Raw genomic sequence first — 27,753 nt, 5'->3', positions numbered from 1 at the left:
GCTGAGTTCTCTGCTCTGTCACAATGAACTGCACACAGTCTCATTTTATTGGCTGCAGCTTACATTTTATTGTGGCATATCACTCACAGAAGTCTAAAGAATTAATTTTCTTCTGTAGTGACTTGTTGCTGGGGAATGAGCTGGGAGAGCCGCACTTGATGGTCACCTAACATGGAGCGTGTTGTTCAGACATGCCGACTCATCTTGTGGGCACTGCCAAGCACTAAGTGACCATACCCAGAGGGCATGGGGAACTGAGGAAGGCCCTCGAACCTTCTCTATGCTTCTGAGGAAAAGACTCTAAGAAGCTGTGGGAGGCATGCCATCCGTGTTATCATCTCATCTCATTTGGAGTCTGAAGAAAATGAAACAAGCTGAGTCTCTAGCACTGCCATGTCACTTGAGAGTGCAACTTGCATCTTTAAATGGGGTGTGTGCATGTGTGTGTACACACATGCATGTGAACATGTGTGCACACACATGTGTATGTATGTGCATGTATGAACACATGTGTGTGAACGTGTGTACAAATCTGTGTATGTGTGTGCATATAGTTAGGCCCGCCTTGGCACACAGGTGAGGCCAGAAGACAACCTTTTCTGTCTTTGAGTCCGTCATTGCTATCTATCTTGAGTATCTGTTCCTCACAGCTGCATCTGTTACTGAGGTTGGCTTTTTCCCCAGGGAAAGATGAAGAAAACATACTTTTCATCATTTCACTTGATAAACTGTGAAGTCATTGATCACTTAGTAAGATAATTGATGACTGAGTTTTGTTTTAAGAATACAAGGACTTTTCTAAATTAAAAGTATTTAAGATTTTTGTTTCTTATAATTCATACCAGAAACCAGTAACTAGATACTCTTCATCTCCCTCCCCTAACAGTATCTCTTCCTTAGATAGATACTCAACATGTTTATATGTATCAAGCATTTATTATTTATTTTTTATTTTGAGATAGAGTCTCTGGCTCCCAGCCTGGTCTGAAGCACACTGTGCAGACAAGGTTGGCCTCTAAGTAATCTCCTGTCACAGCCTCCCTGGGTCCTGAGATTTCCCAGTTGTGCTACCATACCCAGGCTGTGTATGCATATATTATAAAATCCAGGGTGTATTTGTAGCTAAGCATCCCTTTCGAGAGCCATAGAACCATGGTTATTTCTAGGTGAAATGTATGACTGGAATCCCCTAAAATGTAACATGGGTGGGTAATGAAAGAAATATCTGCAAACACATTGAAGATAGGAACTGTGGCCAAGGCCACGTTACCTTACACACCTGCGTTTTCACAGCTGCTGTTGGTTCAAATCCACAGAGACAAAATAGCCCATGAACATCTGAGCGTTCATTTCACTTAGGGGTTAGTTCTCAGTAGAAACCCAGAATAGTCTTACTTCTTCAGATTATCTCAACATGCTGCTACGCAATGCAATAAGTGCGTTTTCATGGAAACACATAAGTCACCCGTTCTCAAGTTCTCTGAGTATACATCGAAAATGACAGGAAGTAATAATCATTAATCCTTAATATCTCTTAACGTCAGTGGACTCAACTCCCTAATAAAAAGACATAGACTAACAGACTGGATAAGGAAACAAGACCCTACATTTTCTGCATACAGGAAACACACCTCATTGTCAAAGACAAAAACCACCTTAGAGTAAAAGGCTGGAAGACAATTTTACAAGCCAATGGTCTCAGGAAACGAGCCGGAGTAGCCATTCTAATATCAGATAAAAATGATTTTCAACCTAAAGTCATCAAAAGAGATACAGAAGGGCACTTCTTGCTGGTCAAAGGAAAAATCCACCAAGAAGAACTTTCAATTCTGAACATCTATGCGCCAAATTCAAGGGCACCCTCATTCGTAAAAGAAACTTTACTAACGCTCAAAGCACACATTTCACCCAACACAATTATTGTGGATGACTTCAACACTCCACTCTCCTCAATGGACCGATCAGGAAAACAGAAAGTAAACAGGGACACAATAAAACTAATTGAAGCTTTGGACCAATTTGGACCTTGACTGATATTTATAGAGCATTCCACCCTAAAACAAAAGAATATACCCTTTTCTCAGCACCTCATGGTACCTTCTCCAAAATCAACCATATAATTGGTCACAAGACAGTCCTCAACAAGTATAAAAAGATCGAACTAATTCCATGCCTCCTATCAGATCACTATGGAGTAAGAGTGGTCTTCAGTGGCAACAAAAAACGACAGAAGGCCCACATACACATGGAGGCTGAACAATAATCTACTCAATGACACCTTGGCCAAAGAAGAAATAAAGAAAGAAATCAGAGACATTTTAGAATTTAATGAAAATGAAGGCACAACATACCCAAATCTTTGGGACACAATGAAAGCAGTGCTAAGAGGAAAACTCATAGCCCTGAGTGCCTCCAAAAAGAAAATGGAGAGTGCATATATTAGCAGCTTAAGGACACACCTGAAAGCCCTGGAACAAAAAGAAGCCAATTCACCCAGGAGGAGTAGAAGACAGGAAATCATCAAACTCAGGGCTGAAATCAGTCAAGTGGAAACAAAGAGAACCATACAAAGAATCAATGAATCCAGAAGCTGTTTTTTTTTGAGAAAATCAACAAGATAGATAGACCCTTAGCCAGACTGACCAAAGGGCAGAGAGAAAGTATCCAAATTAACAAAATTAGAAATGAAAAGGGGGATATAACAACAGAAACTGAGGAAATTAAAAAAATCATCAGATCTATAAGAAAAATCTATATGTCAAGCCTATACTCAACACAACTGGAGAATCTGGAGGAAATGGACAATTTCCTAGACAGATACCAAATACCAAAATTAAATCAGGACCAAATAGATCATCTAAACAGTCCCATAACCCCTAAAGAAATAGAAGGGGTCATAGAAAGCCTTCCAACCAAAAAAAGCCCCGGACCAGATGGCTTCAGTGCAGAATTCTATCAGACCTTCAAAGAAGACCTAACACCAATACTCTTCAAACTATTCCACAAAATAGAAACAGAAGGAACACTACCCAATTCCTTCTATGAAGCCACAATTACACTGATACCAAAACCACACAAAGATCCAACAAAGAAAGAGAACTTCAGACCAATTTCCCTTATGAACATCGATGCAAAAACACTCAATAAAATTCTTGCCAACCGAATCCAAGAACACAACAAAACGATCATCCACCATGATCAAGTAGGCTTTATCCCGGGAATGCAGGGTTGGTTCAATATACGGAAATCCATCAATGCAATCCACTACATAAACAAACTCAAAGAAAAAAACCACATGGTCATTTCATTGGATGCTGAAAAAGCATTTGGCGAAATTCAGCATCCTTTCATGCTTAAAGTCTTGGAAAGAACAGGAATTCAAGGCCCATACCTAAACATCGTTAAAGCAATATACAGCAAACCGTGGTAGCCAACATCAAACTAAATGGAGAGAAACTTGAAGCAATCCCACTAAAATCAGAGACTAGACAGGGCTGCCCACTTTCTCCTTATCTTTTCAATATTGTACTTGAGGTACTAGCTTGGGCAATTAGACAACATAAGGAGGCCGAAGGGATACAAATTGGAAAGGAAGAAGTCAAACTATCATTATTTGCAGATGATATGATAGTCTACCTAAGTGACCCAAAAAACTCCACTAGAGAACTCCTACAGCTGATAAACAACTTCAGCAAAGTGGCAGGTTATAAAATCAACTCAAGCAAATCAGTAGCCTTCCTATACTCAAAGGATAAGCAGGCTGAGAAATAAATTAGGGAAATGACCCCCTTCACAATAGCCACAAACAGTATAAAGTACCTTGGGGTGACTCTTACCAAACATGTGAAAGATCTATATAACAAGAACTTCAAGACTCTGAAGAAGGAAATAGAGGAAGACCTCAAAAAATGGAAAAACCTCCCATGCTCATGGATCAGCAGGATTAATATAGTTAAAATGGCCATTTTGCCAAAAGCAATATACAGATTCAACGCAATACCCATCAAAATCCCAACTCAATTCTTCATAGAGTTAGAAAGAGCAATTCTCAAATTCATCTGGAATAACAAAAAAACCCAGGATAGCTAAAACTATTCTCAACAACAAAAGAAATTCTGGGGGAATCAGTATCCCTGACCTCAAGCAATATTACTGAGCAATAGTGTTAAAAACTGCATGGTATTGGTACAGTGACAGGCAGGCAGATCAATGGAACAGGATTGAAGATCTAGAAATGAACCCACACACCTATGGCCACTTGATCCTGGACAAAGGGGCTGAAAACATCCAATGGAAAAAAGATAGCCTTTTCAACAAATGGTGCTGGTTCAACTGGAGGTCAGCATGCAGAAGTATGCGAATTGATCCATCCTTGTCTCCTCGTACTAAGCTCAACTCCAAATGGATCAAGGACCTCCATATAAAGCCAGACACTCTGAAGCTAATAGAAAAGAAACTGGGGAAAACCCTTGAGGGCATCGGTACAGGGGGAAAGTTCCTGAACAGAACACCAATAGCTTATGCTCTAAGATCAAGAATTGACAAACGGGACCTCATAAAATTACAAAGTTTCTGTAAAGCAAAGGACACCATCAAAAGGACAAATTGGCAACCAACAAATTGGGAAAAGATCTTCACCAACACTACATCAAATAGAGGGCTAATATCCAATATATACAAAGAACTCAAGAAGTTAGACCCCAGAAAACCAGATAACCCTATTAAAAATGGGGTACAGAGTTAAACAAAGAATTCTCACCTGAAGAACTTCGGATGGTGGAGAAACATCTTAAAAAAATGCTCAACTTCACTAGTCACCAGGGAAATGCAAATCAAAACAACCCTGAGATTTCACCTTATACCAGTCAGAATGGCTAAGATTAAAAACTCAGGAGACAGCAGATGTTGGCGAGGATATGGAGAAAGAGGAACATTCCTCCACTGCTGGTGGGGTTGCAAATTGGTACAACCACTCTGGAAATCAGTCTGGCGGTTCCTCAGAAAGCTGGGCACCTCACTTCCAGAAGATCCTGCTATACCACTCCTGGGCATATACCCAGAGGATTCCCCAACATGTAATAAGGATACATATTCCACTATGTTCATAGCAGCCCTATTTATAATAGCCAGAAGCTGGAAAGAACCCAGGTATCCCTCAACAGAAGAGTGGATGCATAAAATGTGGTATATCTACACAATGGAGTACTATTCAGCCATTAGAAACAATGAATTCATGAAATTCTTAGACAAATGGATGGAGCTGGAGAACATCATACTATGTGAGGTAACCCAGTCTCAAAAGATCAATCATGGTATGCACTCACTAATAAGTGGATATTAGCTTGGAAAACTGGAATATGTAAAACATAATCCATACTTCAAATGAGGTACAAGAAGAACGGAGGAGTGGCCCCTAGTTCTGGAAAGACCCAGTGTAGCAGTATAAGACAAAGCCAGAACAGGGAAGTGGGAAGGGATAGGTGGGAGAACAGAGGGAGGGAAGGGGGCTTCTGTGACTTTCAGGGAGTAGGGAATCAGAAAAGGGGAAATCATTTGAAATGTAAATAAAAAGTATATAGAATAAAATTTTTAAAAAAAGGAAAGAAGAAAATGTTAGTTATATTTTCAGCAGTAGTTTGAGAGTCTGAAACTTTATTTAGATCTCATGAATATCATTTATAAAAATGGCTAAGTGTCTTTAACTGAACCAAGATAATCCCTGTTGTAAGAGTAGAGAAAATAAGAAGCCACTTATCTAGAGACAGATGCACAAAAGCTGAGCACATTAATAATATTATTTAAAAATAGATTTATGTTATCTTATATGCATGGGTGTTTTGCCTTCATGTATTTTCTGTGGGCTGCAGAGACGGTTCATTTTTTTTTTTTTAGGGGATTGTTCTCCATGTACCTGAAAAGCAAACTGTACTTCACAAAACTGACTTCACATTATGGTTTAAGTTCTGAGTTTAGGGTATAGGGAAATAACTTGGCAAACTGTTTACCTGGAATGCTCCAGAGCCTTCATCCACAAGAAAAGAATCCACATGAAGAAGTGGGCCCATGTAACGAAGAGGGTGTGATGGCCCTGGCTGTGGTCTCAGCTGTGGCAGGGGCCCACAACTAGTCATGCGTGATCATGAAACTGAAGATCCCAGGAAACACCATAGATGTTTCCTGAGGAACAGCACCTGAGGCTGATGCACACATGCATGTGCACCCCTATACACACATACAAGCCAGAGCACATACACAAACAGAATCTAAAGAGATCTCTATAGTTAGACATTTCCCAGTTCTCTGATAATTTCTTCAGTTAGCTGACAGTCATCTGGTCAACTGTGTCCACATTGTTTTTACCAGTTTTAAACTAACCCCTTGCCAGGCAGTGGTGAAACACGCCTTTAATTCCAGCACTTGGGAGGCAGAAGCAGGCAGATTTTTGAGTTGGAGGCCAGCCTGATCTACAGAGTGAGTTCCAGGATAGCCAGGGCTATACAGAGAAACCCTGTCTCGGAAAAAAAACCAAAAACCAAAAACCAACCAACCAAACAAACAAAAAAACCTAACCCCTTAAAGGATACAAAGGACAATAATCCTGGTTGTTTTGAAACAAAGCGCATGTATTTTAGGTAGCTGTTCTAAACCATGTTTAAAACCCCACAAAGCATGTAACCATAGGTAAAGTGAGTATTTCTTTTACTCCCTTTACCTATGGTCGCATGCTTTGTGGGTTACTCCATTGGCTTTTTGTGGTGCATGGTGGGTGAGCACTGTGCCACCCGAGCTATTCCTCCGGCTCAAGAATGTGTTTTACATCATTTAGAAGCAATATGAGGATCAATGCCAATGAATAGAACAGAATCAGTGTGTCTGAGAAATGAAAGAAAAATCTAAATGTGATTTCTTGAAAGAAATACAATTTATGATGTGTAAAAGAAATGAGTTCTTAGTTCCCAACCCTTCGTCCTGATTTTGAGCCACAGGCATCTCATTCATAGTCCTGATAAAGAATCCCCGTGGGCACTCTGGATGGCAGTGTAATAAATAGGAACCTTTGTTCTTTTCCCTGTGTTTCCAGGCATACTTCCGACAGGGTGTTGCCCTCCAGTACCTTGGACGTCACGCGGACGCCCTGGCAGCCTTTGCATCAGGGCTGGCTCAGGACCCCAAAAGTCTCCAGCTCCTGGTGGGGATGGTGGAAGCTGCCATGAAGTCCCCCATGAGAGGTAGGTGGGGTGTGGGTCTTCAGGTGTGACTGGAAAGAAGCAGCCACACAGCCTTCCAGGATCAGAGACCTGCTGGGGTCTGCGGGCTGGTGACAAAAGTCTAACGAGGGCAGATGAGCTCATGCCTTTGTACTTTAGGATTATTTAAATCATTCCCACTGTAAAATTAGTTTTAAGATTCTAATCCACAATACCTCTAACAATAAGCCGAATTTCTTGTATGAATAAATATGGCCTTTACAAAGAATAAGAGAAGACATTAAGCTAGGCCTTCCTCCCTCTTTCCCTCCCTCCTCTCTCTCTTCTTCTCTACGCCCTTTTCTTCCCTTCCTTTGTCCTCCCTTCCATGCAAAACACAGAAGTCAGTTCAATGGGATTAAGAGATAGTTTATTCTGGAGCCAAATATGAGTAGCCATTGCCTCCGGAACACACAGTTTAGATTACCCCCTTCCACATTTCCCAGTGTGGATGGAGTTCTATGGAGTTTTATAGTAAGAGAACAAAGAGCATTATAAATGAAAAATTATAGTCAATTATCACCTTGGTAGAAGTACCAGAGAGGTAGGTTGCGGCAGGATGTGAGATCCTTAGCTATGGTCTTAGAGGCTGCCCAATAACTTCTTTAGCTGGTCCATTGGTGGACTGTGGGATTTTGTTAAATTAGTACATCCTAGAGGTTTTTTAATCTGTTTATCAGGACGTCAACTGAGGCACAGAAGTGGTCAGGGAGTGGTTCCTTATGGGGCTAAATGTAACCTGAGAGAAGTTGTGACTGGCCTCTCAACCTTGTAGCATCCCAGCTTCCTTCAGGAATTCTCAGCTACATGTTCCCTTCTTTCTTCCTGACAGAATCTTATACTGTAGCCAAGGTTACCATGAACTTACGGTGTAGTCCAGGCTGGCCTGGAACTTGCAGCAGTCCTCCTGTCTCAGTTTCCTGACTGGTGGGATTATAGGTGTGAGCTACCATATCTGCGTTGCTCTTCCTTGTATTTCTTAAAGCTAGTGTGTGTATGTGTGTGTGTGTGTGTGTGTGTAGGCGTGGGCACCATCTCACATCTTTAGAGGAACACAAAGAGGCTGTGTGTTGCCCTCAAAGGAGAGGAAAAGTGAAGTGGACGCTTTTCTCTGTTGCTTTATTCTGGTCGATCTTCTGAGAAAACAGAGAACACACTGAGGTGGTCCCGGGTGAGGCTGGGGGGATTCTCCGGCCCTGAGCCAACGGTCTTCACTGCAGTGCAGTGGTTTTATTCTCTTTTATTCTGCGGTCCTAGCAGGCCACACTCAGGATCTGAAGAGAACTGGACAACAGCGTAGCAGTCACTGAGCTTTGAGGAATGAGCACTTGGGAAGTTTTTGATGAAACACACACAGCAGCTGTCACCTGTCATGATGGCAGATCTGTGGCCTGTAGACAGACACCTTATGCCCATAGCTTATATCAAGCCAAACTCTGTCTTTGCCATATAAATGGTCCGAGTTTTAATCGACTATTCTAGATAATGAACCTAAAAGCCTTGATGACAGTATCTTTTTGGCCAGTTTTACATGTTTGTGGCATTAGGCGCTTTAATTTTCTGCCTATTATTGTACATGGCTCTAAGCATGTGCCAAATAAAACTGATGACCTAGACAGTGCTCCTGTCTCTAAGCGGTTATCTCTCTACAGAAGGTGTTCTCCTGAGCGTTGGGCATTTCATGTCTTTAGGGAAAAGAGGTAAGAAACTTCTCTTCAAGCAGTTTTGTAAGTCACACTAAGTCACATCTTTGCATCAGCAATGCACTTGGAGCTCCAGGACTTTTAGGTGAACATGGTGAACAAGCCAGCACCTGCCGCCGCCGTCGTCGTCGTCTTCGTCTTCTTCTTCTTCTTCTTCTTCTTCTTCTTCTTCTTCTTCTTCTTCTTCTTCTTCTTCTTCTTCTTCTTCTTCTTCTTCCTCTTCCTCTTCCTCTTCCTCTTCCTCTTCCTCTTCCTCTTCCTCTTCCTCTTCCTCTTCCTCTTCCTCTTCCTCCTCCTCCTCCTCCTCCTCCTCCTCCTCCTCCTCCTCCTCCTCCTCCTCCTTTCTTCTTCTTTTTCTTATTTTCCTTCATTTTTCCTTTCCTCTCCATGAAGGATATTCATGGAACTTCTCTAAGGATTGGCAACGCCTTTTAAAGAATGTACACAGAACACCTTTATTTAGTCCATGAAGACAACACCGGTTCATCCTGAGGCAGCCTGGCGGCTGCCTTAGGATACTACACCAAATGTGTTGATATCCGCAGAATGGCACCTGTTTGGCTTTGAAACAATTTGTTGAGAAAATGGTTTTTTTTTTTTTTTTTTTTAAAAAAAAAACTTCCCTGTGGCATCAGAGCAGCTGTCACCCGCAGGGTCCCCCCTTACCATCGTGCAGTGAGTGACACTGGAGAAAAGCCTGCTTCTTACAGGTTCCTGGAGCCCTTCCATGTTTTCATCCTCCCTCAGACTTCATGAGCCCTGCTTGCTCTAGCATCACTGGCTGCGGTGGGCCTCCTCTGAGCATCCATCCTTTGGCCCGTAGCTGTGTAAGGTGTGGTCCTGCGCATGCGCACCCTACTGCATCCCAGAAGCCCTGCTCTGTGGCGTGAGGCAGCGACTCTCAGAACCCCGTCACTATTTGCTCCCTGTGTTTTACAGACGGTGTCATCGTCCCGCATTTCTCTAAACGTCTGACACTGAGGTACGACGCTGTGGTTTGGACCCTTTGCAAGCAGATCTAATCTGTTGCGTCCTCTTGTTGTTGTCTTAATTATTTTGTTTGTTTGTTGAATCAGGGTATCATGCATCCCAGCCCACAGGGTAGCTAAGGCTGGTCTTAAAAATCCCAATCCTCGCACCTCCCAAGTGTGGGCTGGGTCCAGCTTGTTTTGTAATTCTGACATACAACAGGAAAAAAAAAACCTGAAACCCCCCTAGCTCAGGTGCTTGTATAAGCAAACATGACATGAAAGAATGTATACAATTTTGTTTTCATTTTTATGGGTCTTTTGTTTGTATGCATGTATGTCTGTGTATCACATGTATGCAGTGTCCTTGGAGGCTGGAGGTTGGGTATTGGGTCTTCTGGAACTGCAGTTATAGATAATTGTCAGCTGCCATGTAGATCTTGAGAATTGACCCTGTGTCCTCTGGAAGAGCAGCAGCAAATGCTTGTAACCACTGAGCCAGTTTGTTCCCTTCAGCTCCAGTTTGTTCTTTTTGTTTGTTTGTTTTGTTTTCCTTTTTTAAGGCAAGATTTCATCTTAGGGCTGGGACTATGGCTCAGCACTAGAACACACTTGCCTAACGCTTACTGAGTCCTGAGTTCAATCTCAGTACTGCAAAGAGAAAGAGTTCCTTTTTAAAGACAGGACCAGCCTATGTTAATACACTTTTGTTCCTATATAAATATACTGTCCCTATCTGCATTAAAACTAATCTGACTTTTATTATTGTGCTCTCCTTACTGAACCATCTGGTAATTTGAACTATTTTTTATGCTTTCACCCATGCACACAAACCAACTATGAGTAAACTTTCTTGTGAATATGGCCATGTCACAATACATGTGTCTCCTCTCTATGGTTACATCACAATATATGTATTTCTCTATGGGTATATCACAATACATGTATCTCTCTATGGTTTTATCACAATCTCTTAAACCATTAACCAAATATAGAACTAAAGGGAAATATGAATTGAGAGGATTCCTTTGATCTTTTGTCATCCTGGCTGTTTTGCATTTTTCCTGAGCCAGCCTTTCAGTGTTGTGTAGATGTTTAAAGGATTTGGCTGTTGAAGGGCTTGTGCCTGCTGTGGGCTCAGTAAGACAATTGCAGAACGAGGCTGAGGTCACCAACAGCCATTCTCTAAGGACTGCCAAGGAGTCCTGTGTGTCTCTCTCTTCTCTTCTACAAGTTCACCCATCTAAAGATGGTCATCTTTGTGAGCTGCATATCACCGGTTATGATTCTATCAACTCTGGATGGATCCATGGAGACTGCTTTATCAAGTGCCCATCAAAAGTGGCTGACAACTGCTTAGGTCTTTCTCAGTTCGAAGGCCTCCCCTTCGTTCTGTGTTTGTGTCTGCCCTCTGTGAACGCCCTCCCTCAGGGGCTCTTTGAGGTCCAGTCACTTTTCACAAGAGCCCTGCTTTGTAAATGTTATGTGATAAACATGGACTTTCTTCTCAGAAGAAAGAAATTTAGTCCCAGTGATGCTGTTTGCTAGCTTGCTGACACTGAGGTGGCATTGCTCTCTCTGCCCAGCCTTTCTGTGAGGGGGAAGGATGACGTCCATCCCATAATGCTCCAGGAGCCATAGGAGTGAGGCAGGCCCCGCAGAAGCCTTCTCCTCTGCAAATGGGACTCCTCCTTCCCTGGTGCTCACACAGTATCCAGGCTCCCCTTCTTTCATGTACCCTCACTGGAAGTCACGCTCCGGTCTCAGCATCAGAAACCCGGCTTCCCAGACAACACTATGATTTCCAGTATGCCATTTCCTCTGTGAAGTGCTGGCCTCAGGGTTTCTGGTACATTGACAGTTCTCAGAACTCTGGCTGGGAGCTGCACCATCCACTTCTAGATAGGGCTAGATCCCGATGCATCAGATGCTCCCTCCTTCTTACTCAACTTACCTGTGGATATTAGGCTGTGTAGATCAAGTGACTGGTGAGTCCCCAGTTCAGAAGTGTTTGAGTGTGGAGAGCTGCTCATCTCAGAGCTGGCAAGTGTGTCACGCCTCTTAGCAGAGGGCAAAGGACCTTCTACTATCAGCCTCTGCTACATTCTCACAAGCTCCTGGAGTGTCAGGAAATGCAACTTTATTCTTCTTAAATCCCAAGGACTTTACATTTCAAAAACCTACAGCGGGGGCTCTGTCAGTGTTGCAAAGGGCCTTTATATTCCTATGGAAATGGTTTGACGCTGGTTATTTCATGTATTATGCATAAATTCTAGAAAGAAAAACATCTGAATAGCTACAGGCTGCCAAAATTCTGTTCTGTCTAATCTGCTAAAAATCACAAAATTAGTCCCTCTGATGATAGCACAAGTTTATCTTAGAACAGGAATTAGAGAACAGACTTGGAAAGAGTCTCAGAGATTATCTTTAGATTTTTTTTAAAGTGTCTTACAATCTCTTTCATCAAAAGAAATATAGTTGGCTGGATACAGTGGCATGGTCTTGTGGTCCTGGCTACTTGGGAGGTTAAGATGGGAAAATGGCTCACAGCCAGGAATTTGAGACCAGCCTGGGCAACATAGAAAACCCTAACTCAAGCTCCTCCCTCCCCTCTCAGCCCAACTGCTGACTAGAGATTCTAGCTAGTGAACTAAGAGATATAATCTCAGCATAAGCAGAGAATGTTTAAAAAGGAAATTGCATACAGTGAAGTGAATGCTCTGTATCTTTAGATATAGGCAGAGATGTACAGATGTACATAGGTGTCTGTGTGCACACATTACCATGCACATGTGCACGTATACACGTGTGCGTAACCATGGCCACAGCCACCGATGGTCCTTGCACTTGGCTGTGTGAGGTTAGCTTTGAAGGACAGACATGTTCTTTCAGCCATCGCTCACTGTCTTTCCCTCTAAGACACATCGGCTTCCGCTGCTACATAGAATGCCTGCCTGGTCAGCTCAAACCAGCCTGTTGGAAATCTCTCGCCCTTGTGTCTGTCTCATGCTGGCTCCCTGAGTAAGACAGTCCTTTCCCTTAAGGCGCCTCCCACTCAGAATGAAAGCAGTGGAGAGTTTAAAAGCTGTCCTTTACCAAGTCAGGCTCTGTCCCCTGAAGCTGGAGCACCCTGGGTAGCATGGCTCTCAAGTCACCTCGCATCAGTCTTTGCTGTGGCGCTTCGTGTTTAATGTACTTATATTTTCTTTCTGTCCACATTGAATGGGGACTTCCTTTTTTCTTATAATTTTCCCAATTTCATTCCCAGCTGCCCCCAAACCTGCCCAAGTAAAGATTTTTTTTTCCTTCTTGGGAGTTTCTAGACAGAAACTTCTCATCTTGGTCTGCTGCTGTTCCAGTGGCTGCACAGTTGCTGTGGGAAAGACTGTCTTGTTCTAAAGTCTGGGCCTATGCCTGCACCTGTCATTTCAGGACAGGCATCTGAGCACCTTCCCCGTCTGTCAGGAATACCTGTATAAAAGCCGAAGAAGCATCCGATCCCAGTGTTCCCCCTCACCTTTGCAGCTGAGACCCAAACTTTGAATCAGAAACTACAGATCTAGTGAAGAGAGAGGTCACATAGAATTTATTGTGGTGGTGGCAACATCCTTTTCTGAGAATTGTGGTCAGTGGCAGGGCTATTCTGTGGCCTGGAGGCTGCATCTCCATGTTCCACTGCATAACTCAGTGGGTTTCTACTTAAAAACCACCTAGGTCTCTGTAAATTGCAACCAAATCTTCCTGTTCTGGCCAAGTAGCCTGGAGTCCCGCACTGGGCTCTGTCTTTGCCTCTGACCTTGTCTGATTAACCTTAGCTAAATCAGATAAATGCCCAATCTTTGTTTGAAAATGATGGTACTGCTGGTGTCTGGTTTGCTCATTGGAGGTGAGTTGCTGCTTTGAACACCACTGTCTGCCGGCCGGCAGCAGGGCGAGGGATCCTGCTCTCGGCATTCTGGGGTACGCCCCTCTTCTGTGCTCTCAGCATTCTGGGGTCTGCCCCTCTTCTATGTAGCAGTTCCTGCCCTCTGCTGCTTGTGTTTAACCCTATTGCCAGCTGCTGCTTGCTAGCACGCTGCTGCTTGCATCTTGACAGGAGTAAAAATGTTCTTTGTTCTCTGTTTACTGATCTGATTGAAGGGAAAATGCTTTCGGCACCAGTGAGCTTCGGGGTTTCCCTGGTGATGTTGACTCAGGCAAGAGAGCTCTTTAGCAGAGAACTGAAAAGCCATAAATTGTGGCCTTTGGCCAGGAGGTGAGGTTTAAAGAGACCAGCATTGCTGCAGGCTTGATGTGTGGATTATCCACTAACATGAAGAAGGCTTCAGGACCATGAGAGGCATAGTCAGAACTCTTATTATCTCTAAAGAAAATACAGAAGGGCGGGATGGGAGCTTGTATCCTTCAAGCCCCCCAAATGGAACTAACCCCACATGGCCTCTGACCTATATCCCTGACTGTGGCCACTGGAAGGTGAAATGGGATAAACATTCATTTTACCACCTGATAGCTCACGATGGTGCAGGAGATGGTTTCCTTCTGGCTTGGCTTGCTGGTGTTTTGGTGTGTGTGTGTGTGTGTGTGTGTACTAGTGTCAGAAGTAGCCATGAGAATGGTTGGCATTTTGTGGATATGCCTTTACTGCATCTTCTTGGAGAAACTATGAGCAGGCCTCATTGCTCCTTTGCTTTGGATGATAGGCATGCGTGAGCCTCAGTCACCAGTGAGACACAGGGTGGGATTTTATCACAGGTCTGCAGCATACCACTTAGCTACTTAGAATAAAGCACCATAGACCAAAAATAAATAAATCAATAAAAACAAACAAACAAACAAAAAACCACCACATCTCTCACCTCAAAGGGGATAAGAGAGTTTATTTGGGAGCCAAATATGCGCGAGAGTGGCCTAGAAACACAGATTTAGCTTACCCCAAATTCTGTGTTCCAACGAGGTAGCAATTTCATAAACTTTTTTATGGTAACAAAACAAAGAAAAGTCATGAATCAAGACATGAATTTGTGAATTCACTGGCAACTGCTTCGAGAAGGCAGGTAATAGCAGTAGGGGTGGGAGAACCCTGTCAGCGGCCAAAGATGCTGCGTAACACCACCCTCAGCTCTTTGGTTGGTGAAAAATCTACAGTTTTACTGTACATTCCAAAAGAGAATGGCTGCTTACTAGGGCTAAAGATGGTCCAAGATAGATTGTAATGAGGCTCTGGACTTCAGTGTCCCAACACCCGTGCTGACCACAATTTTAATGAGCCAATCAATCTCCGAGGTGCAGCTGCTCTCGAGGGACTCTCATTCACAGTAGGCAATAGACTTATCTGGAAAATATTTCTACTGAGCAAACATGGGACAGTTGTATAACTGATAACTAAACTGTACAATATAAGCCATAAATGAAGATGTGATTTTAGACACAGCAGTATCTAAACCAGAGTATCAGCTGGAGGGGGGAGGGTGGCTCTGAGGAGGAGCAGTATAGACCAGGACCCGTCAGGAGATGTGTTGTTGCATTGTGAGCTGAAAGCCAAAGACAGGATGAGTGTGGCCACATCCACAGGGGAAGGAGCCACACCCACAGGGGAAGGAGCCATGCCCACAGGGGAAGGAACCACTGGGTGGGTGAACAGTGTGTGGGGCCACCATGTGGTGCGAGGTTCCAGGGAGGAGAGCTTGTGCGTGAACCAGGCCACAGACGTGTTTCTAGCGTGTAACGGAAAGTCCGCTGTACCTACTGGTCTTCATTGTCCCGTTTTCTTTCTCTTCAGACACCCTGGAGCCCACGTACCAGCAGCTTCAGAAGATGAAGCTGGACAAGAGCCCCTTTGTGGTCGTGTCTGTGGTTGGGCAGGAGCTCCTGACAGCCGGCCACCACGGCGCCTCGGTGGTGGTCCTGGAAGCTGCTTTGAAGATTGGCACTTGCAGCCTCAAACTGAGAGGCTCTGTCTTCTCCGCCCTGAGCAGTGCACACTGGTCTCTTGGCAACACAGAGAAGAGTACTGGATACATGCAGCAAGACCTGGACGTAGCCAAGACCTTAGGTATGCGTCCTGCCTGCACGCCAGCTGCGTGTCCTGAGTCACGCAACAGAACATTTAACTTTAGGGCCTCAGGTCTTGAGGATTTTCATACAATGAGGGTCCAAGGGTAAAGGAGGCCTTGCAATGTGGTCAGCATTTTCATAACCTAAGTAGGGGTTTTCCGACTCACAGTTTTAAGACCCCAATTGCTGGTTCTGTGGGTGACCCAACTTCATTTTAATTTTCACCTCTATGAGAATCCACCAAGGTTTGTCAAAGAGTACAGCACAGGCTGGGTGTGGTAGACCACTCTGAGAGACCGTAGCAGGCGGATCTCTGTGAGTTCCAGGCCAGCTGGAGATGTACAGTGAGAGTCTGTCTCAAAGGAAACAAAGGAGAAGCAGGGTGAGGGGTGGGCACAGCATAGTGTTGAGCTTCAGAACCTGCATTGTGGAGCCAGAGGATGGTGTGATGTCTTTGCTACCCACTAGCTGGGGGCTTGGGACTTTGTTTCTTGGTGTTTTAGAAGCAAGGACTCAGTATGTAGCCCAGGCCAGCCTTTATTCTGTGAGCTTCCTGCCTCTATGCAGGGGAGAAGAGGAGGCACGGCTGTGACTATGGCTGCCATTGTACTGATTATCCAGGGACTTTCAGGTTACAGGAAGGAGGGCTGTGAGGATCTGCCATCAGATACTCATAGAGAAGTGATGTATGAGAGGAGGCTCGGAGTCAAATGGCTGAACCAGCAGGCTGATAATTGCTCAGATTCAAAGGTCACCTGCAAAGTGAGGAGGAGACTCCCAGCAGCAGCTGGTTGGTGTTGCAGCCTGCACCCTCCTGTCCAAGACCCCTCCACCCCCATGCACGTGTGTGTTACAGCAATAACATTTGTCCCCAGAGTTAGGTTCTAGGATCTTATCTCCCTTTATAGAGTCTAAAAGAAAGTACTTTCAATTCTAGCTAGTAAGTTTGTGGCTTTTAAGAGAACCATATATGTTATAAATAATGCTGTAACTTACAGAATTTTTCTCCTTAAATCCAAACCAGGTGACCAGACAGGAGAATGCCGAGCTCACGGGAATCTAGGCTCTGCATTCTTTTCCAAGGGGAATTACAGAGAGGCCCTCACAAACCACAGGCATCAGCTGGTGCTCGCCATGAAGCTCAAGGATCGGGAGGTATGAAACTCACTTGTAAACCAAACTCCATTTTCAGAAATGCAGAGCCCCTTTGTCTGTGCAGGAAGCGTCTGGGGTGCCTTAACATCTTCGGGAGTTCATAGTCATTGAGACTGTCATGCCCGGACAGGTATTGAATGTCTATTGCATAGTCCTTGAGTTTGTACAGAGAGAGAAGGTCTTGTCAGGAGCAAGCAGCCTGCTCAGGTGAATCGTTCTAAGTCCCTTCAAGTGTGCCATGAATCTCACAGGCAAACTAGCAGAGAACTGTATCTGGTGACACACTAGCTCACACGAGCTTTGTCTGTGATCTAGCATTATGACTGTCCCTCCTTCATTTTGTTTCTTTGTTCTTTGAGAGAAGCCTGATAAGTTTGCAGGGAGAGCCAAATGTCACAGTGAAGACTGTACTTGCGGTGTTGACTGTGACTTTCTTTGAAAGTTGATATCCAGCATGGTTGGCACAGTGAGAAAGCCTTCCTGTCTATTCTTGGGCAGAGGGTGAGCTTGAGTTTCAGGTGCACCTGGCCCTGAGTGGTAGCTGCACTTCCTGGCTGTGGGGCTACCTTCCTTTCTTCTGTTCTGTTTGGGGCATGGTGGCTAATCTTCACTCTCCTGCTTTATAGCCCCACAGTTGTGTGGGGTCATGTATAACATACGTAAAGCACTGGTGTAGTGTCTGGAATTCCATGAATCAGTTTTATAAATTATGGCTGCCTTCCATGAATCAGTTTTATAAATTATGGCTTTTATCATATTAGTAGACATGATAGAAAAGGGTCAAAGCGGGGGAAGGATAAGTTTATAAGTTGGTTCATATGTTCAGTTATATTTGCTTCTTGGACATTTACAGTGGGGCATTATTACAGTTACATCATTTAAGCAACCCAGCAACTTCAGCTTTCTGGGGCATCATCGGGCCACACTGCAAAAGAGAACTAGGGGTTTTAAAACATCATTTGAAAATACTGGACATGCAGAGAGCCTGTAGTCCCAGCTCCTTGGCAAGATGGAGCAGGAAGATCAGTCCAGCTAGAAGCAGGAGACTGTCCTGGACAGCACAGTGAGACCCTGTACCAAGTGGGAGGAGAGCTGTCACTGAGGCAGCTCAGGAGGGAACAGCCAAGCTTGACACCTGGGGTTGTCCCCGGCCAAGTTATCCTCTGACCTGTGATTCTCTCTCTCTCTCTGTCTCTCTCTCTCTCTCTCTCTCTCTCTCACTCACTCACACATACATACATACACACACACACATACACACACCAATAAACAAATTTCAAAACAAATTTTTTTGAAAGGAAGGAAAAGTAGATATTTTTTAACCCCAGCAAATATCATTTCTGAAAACTTTGAAGTAGGCTGGAGCACTTGAAGACCGTATTTCATTTCATTTCTTTTTTGTTTAAAGGAAATGTGAGAGGGCCGGGTTTAAAGAGGCACTCGCCGCTGTGCATGGTCAGCCATTTGCTCTCATAGGAAGATGTTTGGACACTTTGTCAGTGCTTTCATCTGCCCCCACGCATTGTCAGTTCCGGAAGCCCAGATGGCTTTACTTATTATATTTATTCCTTGTTTATTTTGAGACCGGTCTCACTTGGGCTAGAGCTCTGTGTAGACCACAATGGACTCTTCTCCTGCCCTATCCACCTGAGAGCCAGGCTACAGAAAGGCATGCGCCTCAACTCGCAGTGGACAACGGGGCTTGCACAGACAAATGTACCAGTGGCATCAAGAAGAGCTGGCCAGGTGCTGAAGGGTCGGACAACTGCCTATAAATACGTCAAGACCTTCACTTACCTGTTCTTTCTCACCTGTAAGGTGTCTGCACCAGCCTAGCTTTGGGAGGGTGGAGACACTCACTGTGGTGCAAAACATCCCATCGGTGCTGTGGTTTTTCTGTCCCTGGGCTTATCTAGTACCTGGGATTATAGTGTGTGAACTATATGCAGTGTGTTCTTAAGAAATGATTGAAATGAGAGCAGAGGGGGCCCCGGGTGACACCAGTGCTTGGTCCCTCTCCCCAACTCTCTGACCACCTGCACAGCACCTGCCACTGTCCTGGTCCTTGGCGTGTCCACTGCTGTAGTAGGTGCAGACCTGCCCACTGGGAAGCCCACAGCCCGGCCTATCTGCAGAAGACAGTCCCTTACAAGGCTAGCTTTAAACACATTTCCTTCTGCCCCCTGTGGGAGGATGCAATGCCTTTAGCTGCCATGATGCTTGTGGAGCTCTCCCTCCATCCTCCATTTCCCCTCCACTGGGAATAGAAATTGGCCTCTCACTGAGCGACACTGCTTGGACACCGTATTCTCTTCCAAGGTGAACCCCACCATTCAGTTCCCCTCCGAGTTGGAGATGTTGATGATTGTAACAACTTTAGTGGTCCTCTTCTGGTTTGAACTCATTCTGATGCCTCTGACTACAGGTCCAGACTCCTGCTTGATGTCGCTCGAGACTGTGACTCTGGAGTTTTAGAATAGCTTCCATGTTCTTGAACATGTACAGTTAGATTCTTGGCACCTCTCTGAAATTTTGGCTCACAGCTCTGCTTCTGTATCTGACACATAGTAGTGCTCACTCATTCTTTTCTTCCTTTTGGTAAGAACATTTGAGATGGACTTTCTCAGCAAACCTTAGCTCTACACCATGACAGCCTTGACCATAGTTTCCTGTTGCAACCAAGAACTCAGGATTTGTTCATTCCCCGCGACTGACCGTGTTCCCTCTCTGCTTCATCTCTACATTGGTGGGCACCATGCCATCTCTGTGCCTCCATTGGCTTGTCTTGCAGGTCCCAGGTCTGGGGGATGTCACACAGTGATCTCCTTGTGGGTTATTTCAGTTAACATAACACTCAGACCTGCTGTCATTCCCTGAAGGACCAATTTGACACTTGGGTTGTTCCTGTATCATGGATGCTGTGAACACAGTGTCTCTCTTAGCTTCTCCTCCTCTTTACATGACATTAGGGAATGACCCCAGGACCCTGTGTATGCTAGATAAGTATTATAATGCTGAGCGTTCTTCCCAGCCCACTCTGGATCTTTTAGGTTTTTTTTTTTTTTTTTTTTTTGTACTGTTGTTTACCTCATGTGTGATAAACTAAATGTCTTTATTCCTATGTATGTTGTTGAAAACTGCCAAGTGATAAGCCTGGAGTTCACTGTGTCAGAACTTAGAGGAATAGGCAAAGGGAACCATCATGTACATTTTGTTTAGGCTGAAAGTTCTAATAGGCAAGTCTGGGATTCTTAGAAGTGCAGCTCCTCCAGAAGCCCCTGGCACAGGCAGGACTGGGTGTGAGCGTGTGTATGCAGGTGTCCCCTTCCTCCTGCCCCCAGGTGTTTAGTACATTGAGATGTGAAGATGCTGCTTAGCAACCAGCAGTGAGTGAGTGCTGTCTCAGCCGATGCCAGGTGACTGTGAGTGAGGACAGGGACAGGTCATCATCTCAAGGGGTCTTCAGGAAAAGGCTGAGACACTGGAATATCTGCTGCATTATGCTGACCTGATAAGAGTTTTATTTCTTAAAAGATAATATTTGTTTTGAACAATTACCTAGAAATGAGCAGAGGTAACCAAGCTTTTGCCCACCATACTGTTACCACCTCGGACACACCTGGCTAGCCATATGCAGTTCTGTTTGTGTCAGTTCAAAACAAAGCTGAAACCCTTTTGTAAGGTTGTTTTTTAACCTTTTCCACATATCTTTTTCTCCTCAATGTAAAGCCTTCTTCATAACTATTTCGCCCTCCTGCCCCTCTCACTGTTCCATATTTAGGGGTTGCAGGTGTTTTGGAATTATAGAATGCAAGACAGTACCACAGTAGCTGAACTGGTGAAAGCTTCATTATGTTTTATCTGTTCCTTGGGCTACGTTACACGATGCAAGCTTGTCTGGGAAAAGCTTCCTGAATCTTCTAGCACTCGGGCAAGTTGTTCTCAAGAAGACTGTCTGTGCAAGTCTCACCAACATTGGGGCCTGGGTTTTGCTTCCTCAACGCGCACCAACCGAGGCATTAATATTAGAATGTAAAACTCTGCTGCATAAATTTAAAAAAAAGTAGCTCCCTGTATGTGTTTGTTCAGAGACAAGGTCTCACTATGTGACCCTGCTGGCCTGGAGCTTGCTGTGTAGACTAGGCTGGCCTCAAACTCACAGAGCTTTCCCAGCTTTTGCCTTGGCTGCTGTGCCAAGGGTGTGTCATTCTGTTTGTGTGGCTTTGGTCAGTTGGATTAATTGGTTTTGATTCTTCCATATACAACTTAACTCTCTGGAGACAATGAGGTCTCACTCTGTGACTCAGGCTGGCCTGGAACTCACATCTGTAGCCTGGGTTGCCCTGGAACTTGTGATCACCCTGCCTCAGTGTCCCAGGTGCTGAGATTACAGGTGTGTGCCTCTAGGTATGGTTCCTGTCTGAGTCTCTGTTTCCTGTACGGATTTTGGATGTTTTGTAAGGGCTGGAGTGTCTGTCACTCCACTGCATCTGGAAACTGTGTGTTAAGTATTGTTACCGTGTGACATGCTCACACCTGCTACCATGAGCTTCCACTTCTGCTCCTCTGGAAGATGTTATACTACACTCTACCTGCCAGTATGCTTCAAGATCATGTGGTACATTCTAGAGACTCTTTGGGTTTTAGTTTGAGACCTGTAGATGCTAAGTATGGGAAAATGATACCTTTACTATAGGGAGTCGCCCATGCAAGAACCAGCTCTGCTCCTTCATGTATTCTTTATACTTCTTGCTAACATATATTGAGATAGGTTCCCCTGCATCCTCATTGAGGCTCAATGTGGTGCGCTGCCCCCTGTGCTGTCCGGCTTACCGGCACAGGAAAAGGTTGACTCCGAATTCATAAATAGCCAAGTGTAATTTTCTCATAGCTGTTTTATCAGGCCATGAGTTTGGTTGATCCTTTGAGTTCTCCAGTGATGCTGATCTCCTCCAGGTGATGGCAGTTTGCCATATGGCTTAGGCAACCGTTACCCTTTGTCTGTTGCACTGATGAGAATTTGAAGTGCTCTGAGTGGCGGCCACACGTGCCAGCATCAAAAGCTCAGCCTGTGATCTGCGCTCTATTTGATGTTTTGTCGCTCATGCCTATGGTGTGTGACTGCACTCTGTGGGCCCCTGTGCTGGGACAGGCCTCTCTTCAACACCTCTTCCAATTGGTCTCCTTTGCTCCTCTCATAGACATTTTGTTTCTATGTCCATTTCACATACACAATGACACCATGTATCTGTATAAAGTCTAAGAGCTACATTTGAGAGAAATGTGATAATTCACTTAATAGAAATCTCTACTTGTGTCAATTTTCTTGCAAATGCCACATTCTCTTTATCCATTCCCCTGTTGACTAACACCTCCATAGTTCCTATAACTTGGCTGTCTTAATGTATCCTTTTTAACATTGTCTCTGTGACATTTAGTTGTACATTATATATTCTGTTGCATTAATTTTATATTGAAATAACATCCTCTGAAGCAAAGGTAACCTCTGTAAACACTGGGGACAGTGGAGATAACACACCACATCCTTCTACCTCATGCATTTGAGCTCTGGAAAACATTGGGATTTTACCAAACAGTAAGATGGCAACCTGAAACCTATTCATCTGCTCACCTTTAGAAGCAATGGGGTTTCGTCTTATGCAATTACTCTCAGATACTTAATAGGGGAGGTGATACCTTCGCCACAGGATTTTTCATTGAGAGTAACCTTCTGTCTCTTTTAATGGCTTCACAATTAATTTCAGGTGCCCACAGAGACCTTCCTGTGAGTGAATATTAATTGTCAGGAGGGTCCATAAATTACATTATATTAAATGTTCTTGAGTCAGGAAATCTGATATGCAAATGCACAAATGCCTCCAAAGGTCTTCCCGGCCTCGTTTCTCTCCCGAGCACCGTGTTTCTCTACCCATCCGATCTGCCCCCCAGGACCCCACTTTGGCTCAGAGCACCTGCCTCAGCCATCAGCCTCTGCCTGCTGCTGACCTGCTCTTGGCCTTTCACTGAGGCCACGCCCCTGCCATGTTCATGACTCTTTTGGTGACTGGATTCTCTTATTTCTATAGTAGGGATCTGTCTTTCTTCACTTTTATTCTCTTTAAGAAACTCTACAAGTTGAGAAGAAGGGGTGTTCTCTCCGGGGTCTGTTAACGTGGCCCAAGATACGGAAATGATTGAGTTTAGGTATCCCACGACCATGGACTTGAATTTTGCTATGTCAATAATTTCTGTTTGCCCTGAGACAGTCTGACACTTTGTATGGATGGATGGATGGATGGATGGTCGTTTGAGTTGTTTCATTTTCTAGCTGCTTTAACAGCTTTTCTTTGAATCTTCTGACCATCAACACCACTCTTTTCTTAGGTCTTGTATGTTTAAAATGATAGATTTTTGATAGTTATCTGAAGCGGTTGTAACGAGTGGAAGTGTCTTAAGCAATTTAAGGGATTCTTAAACTCCAACAAAAAATAGTTAAAAGGTAAAAATGAGTAGGGGACACAGGCGCCTGACAGGTAAGCTTGAGTACTGTCACATGTAGTTAGTATGCTGTTGTGAGATTAAGTGTTATTTCATAGAAACTGCCTTCAGAGCACAGGATTGCAGCTCTAGGATTCTGAAGGGACTCTGCCGCTGTCCTTAGGGGTTATTGGGGGTCACTGTTTCCTCTTGGCTTTATCATTGGTGTGTGCACTGTATGTAACTATGGAATAGCAGTGCCTACTTTAGGGTAACGTGGGTTTGTCTCTAATATTTAAGTGAAGTGGGCACTGCTGGGAAGAGGCATTTTCTTTTGCCAGGTGGTTTTGTATATATATCTCCTGTCACACTGGAGCATGCAAACATTCTAGTTTCTGAACGTTCTATTTTTTTAAGTTCACCCTGATTCTGGTTTCTTCTCTGTCTGTCCATTTCTTACACACTTTTTTCACCCACCCTTCTGAAATTTAGTTCAGACCGTGAAATTACCTGTTCAAAAAGCTTTGCTAGCTTCAGTTGCCTCTGGGGGGGGGGGTGTTCTAAATACCTTCAAAACCATCCCCACCACCTTTCGACTGCCCTCTGTGTAGCCCCTGTGGGTCCGCTTGCCATAAGTTTCGTCCTCCTGCACATCAGCTCACTCTAGTCCCTCTGTGAGGAAGACCCCCTTTCGACCCTGTTAAGTTTGGCTGAACATCGCTGGCTTTCTGACGCCCTTTCTCCGTTCTCATTGTTTCTATCTGACATCATATGAACTGCTGATGAGGTCCTATTTAGCGGTCACTTCGTGGCTGGCTTCTAGAAATGTATGTGTCTCTCAAGGTCACACGGCTTTATCATTTCAGTGTCTGCACTTAGATCTGTGGCCATGCTTGGTTTGCGGCAGACAACAAAGTCAGTTTCTTCCCATGGATCCAGCCCTTGAGACCCTGCAGTGCGCACTGCCTTCCCCATATGCCCTTCTGTCCTCACGCAGACGGCATATAGCTTGTAGTGAGTCTCATCTCTGATACGGCCATTCTTACAGCTTTGTTGTAGGCCGAGATTGTGCTGGCATCCCACTCTTTGCCTCCTATCTGTGGGTGTAATGTATTTCTGAACCAGCTTGTCAGCCCATTTCCTCTACATCCAACTGCAACTATGATTAGAATAGACTGTGGCTTTCTACATTTGTTGGACAGTGGAGCTATATAGCCCATTTTCTGTGCACTTAAATATAATCCTGTATATATAAAATACCTAGTGGGTATTTTTCTTTTTCTCAGTTTTAATGCTAAGAAAATACTTTTGAAGTTTGTTTTGCAGTTCTCATTTGTATGTATTTATGTGCATTTAGGTGTATGGTAGGACATGTTTGGTTCATGTACAGGAAGTACGTGCTCAAATGAGAGTCGTCAGTAATACTGTCTCCATGCTTACTGTCTTTTTTTTTTTTTTTTTAGTTTTTATTTCATTTTTAGTTATGTGCGTGTGTCTGCATGGGAGGTTTTGTATGGGTGTACAGTATCATTGGAGATGAGGACACCTGATCCCCTGGAGCTAGGATTACACAGTGGTGAGCTGCCTGTCATGTATTCTGGGAGCCCAACGTAGGGCCTCTGCAAGAGCAGCGTGTGCTCCTTACACTGAGCTGTCCCTCCAACCCCCTATATCATCATTTCTATCCCTGCTGTGCACTGTGGAACACTGGGGCTGATTCCTGCTATCTCAGTGGTCTACAGCTTTTCTCTGTCCCCCTCCTTTCTGCCTGTCCTGAGAACATGATTCTACAGTGTTTTGCTGTAGTGGAGGACCTGGCATGCTTGTCTTCTCGTGGCTGTTTTGTTCCATCTAACAAAATGTCGTTCAGCTCCATCTCTGCGGTGCAGGTGATGGGATTTCATACTTCATGGCTGTGCCTATCTACCATTAGAAAAATCAATTGATTGACAGACATCTTTCTTGGGCTTTTGCTAACAGTGCCAATGGGGACTCAGGTATCCAGGCATCTCCTGAGGCATTGAGATCATTTCAATTCATATAAAACAGCAAAGGAATTTTAATTCTTCAAGTCATCTTATCTGTTTCACACAAAGCAGCACGTCTTGGATGCTCTGCGCACGTGCCAGGCATGCTTGTCTCTTTGATAATAGCCATTTGTCGCAGAACCATTGTCACCATGAAGAGATGCCACGAACACAGGGCTCTTAAAAATACAAGGTCTCTGAACTCTTTTCAGCTTTCTTGACTGTAGGTAGCATGCTTCTCCATCTCTGGTCCCACTTCCGTTGTCAGCTCTCCTGGGCAGGCACCCACGGCTCTGGCATCTCGGGGTCTCCAGGTTCAAGTCACAGCTTCATACAGTGGTTTCTCCGGGTCTCTCTGTGCAAGGAAACCCCTGCCACCCACCTGGCCTCAGCTTCTTCCCTTAGCCATGGAGAGAGAGTTCACAAACCCTTTCTTGTATCCTTTACACTAAAACCAGAACCACGTGGCTGAAGCCACCACCCTCTTCTGCCTGCTGGGGCTGCCTGGGACTTGGCCTCCTTGCATATTCATTTGCTTTCTGGGTTTGCTGTTTTCCTTCACTGTTTAAGCTTCCCTTTAATTTTTTTTCCCCAAGTCGGAAGCTTAGCTGGGTGGGTCTCACCCTGAGGCCACCACTCCCTTTACTCCATTTAGCTTCAGGATTTCCTTTAGATGTTTTATCTCCTTAAGCACTGGACTCCATTATACTTCCTGATGGTCCTGTTCTCTTCAAACTGTACATTTTTCACTTTTCCTTGCTCAGCTTGCTCTTATCATTACAGATCTGCATGAGAGCGACCACTAATAACCAAGCAATAGAATCAATACTAGGCTGCTCTGAAATCTCCTCTACCAACACTGTTAATCCAAAACCTCTATAATTTAGCCTCGGGCATATTTTTCAGATAAGGGCATAAAAGCAACCACATCTTTCATCAAAATGTCGCAAGAACAGTCTCTCAGCCACTTACTAATATTCTTCTCCTCTGAAATTTCATGAGCTGGGCTCCATATCTCAAATCGCCCTTGGCACTGTCTTCCCTGTGACTGCTCGCAGGGCCCTCTAAGCCCTTACTGTGTTCAACTACTTTCCTAATGTGAAGTCCCCATGTCCACATTCTCCACACAAGCAAGCCTATCTCAGCATTGCCCTGCTCCTTGGTACCAAGTGTTGTCATAGTCATTGTTCTATTGTAATGAAGAGACCATGACCAGGGCAGTTTTCATAAAAGAAAGCACTTAGTTGGGGCTTGCTTACAGTGTCAGAGGTTTAGTTCATTGTCATCACAGTGAGAAGCACAGCAGTACACAGGTAGACTGTGTGCTGCAGAGGCAGCTGAGAGTTCTACGTCTGGATCCACGGGGAGCAAGGAGAGAGAGAGAGAGAGAGAGAGAAAAAGAGAGAGAGAGAGAGAGAGAGAGAGAGAGAGAGAGAGAGAGACTGACTGGGCCCGGCTTGAGCCTTTGAAGCCCCAAAGCCCACTTCCTAGACATTCAAATACATGAGCCTTGTGGAGTCCATTCTTTTGTCTTGTTTTGGTTTTTGAGACAGGGTTTCTCGGAGAGCGTGTCCATGGCTCTCTTCCAGCTCAGAGATCCATCGGCCTCTGCCTCCTGAGGGCTAGCATTAAAGGTGTGCACTACCACCATGACCCAGCTTGTGGGGGCTAAAAGCGCCATACATTCCTAGCATGTCTGTGGTGACAACCATAGTCACTTTGCTTCATATGTCTTTATGGTTATTGATGCTTGATGCATTTTCATATACCTTAAACCATTTATGTCTTCTATGTATGTATTCAGGGGCTAGAGAGATGACACTCAGCGGTCAGAATATTTGCTGCTTTTGAAAAGGACCCTAGTTCAATTCCCAGCACCTACATGGTAGCTCTGGACTTCAGATCCAGGGCATCTGATGCTTCTCTTCTAGTCTGCTCAAGTACCTGCATGCATGTGGTATATATACATACATACGAACATACATAATACATACATGCATACATAATAAATACATACACGAATATAAACACACAAATATAAGATAAAATACATAAATCTTAAAAACATGCATATATTTAGGGATTGGGGACTTGTGAATCCCACGCTAGGTGGGAAGCTGTT

At 44.4% G+C, this 27,753-nt stretch overlaps 1 protein-coding gene across 2 annotated transcripts in view; it reads left to right on the top strand.

Moving 5' to 3' along the window:
* Ttc28 (tetratricopeptide repeat domain 28) overlaps positions 1–27,753 on the top strand; it is a 431,438-nt gene that overhangs the window by 215,854 nt on the left and 187,831 nt on the right. For both annotated transcript variants that reach the window (XM_052169038.1, XM_052169039.1), the window contains 3 exons: positions 7,082–7,229; positions 15,698–15,970; positions 16,997–17,127. In XM_052169038.1, the coding sequence (XP_052024998.1) occupies positions 7,082–7,229; positions 15,698–15,970; positions 16,997–17,127 (552 nt within the window). The remainder of the gene's footprint in view (positions 1–7,081; positions 7,230–15,697; positions 15,971–16,996; positions 17,128–27,753) is intronic.

The sequence above is a fragment of the Apodemus sylvaticus genome, chromosome 22, assembly GCF_947179515.1.
Source record: "Apodemus sylvaticus chromosome 22, mApoSyl1.1, whole genome shotgun sequence".
In the NCBI taxonomy this organism is placed as follows: Eukaryota; Metazoa; Chordata; class Mammalia; order Rodentia; family Muridae; genus Apodemus; species Apodemus sylvaticus.
Note: the sequence above shows the minus strand (reverse complement) of the source record. Positions and strands in the feature narration are given on the sequence as shown.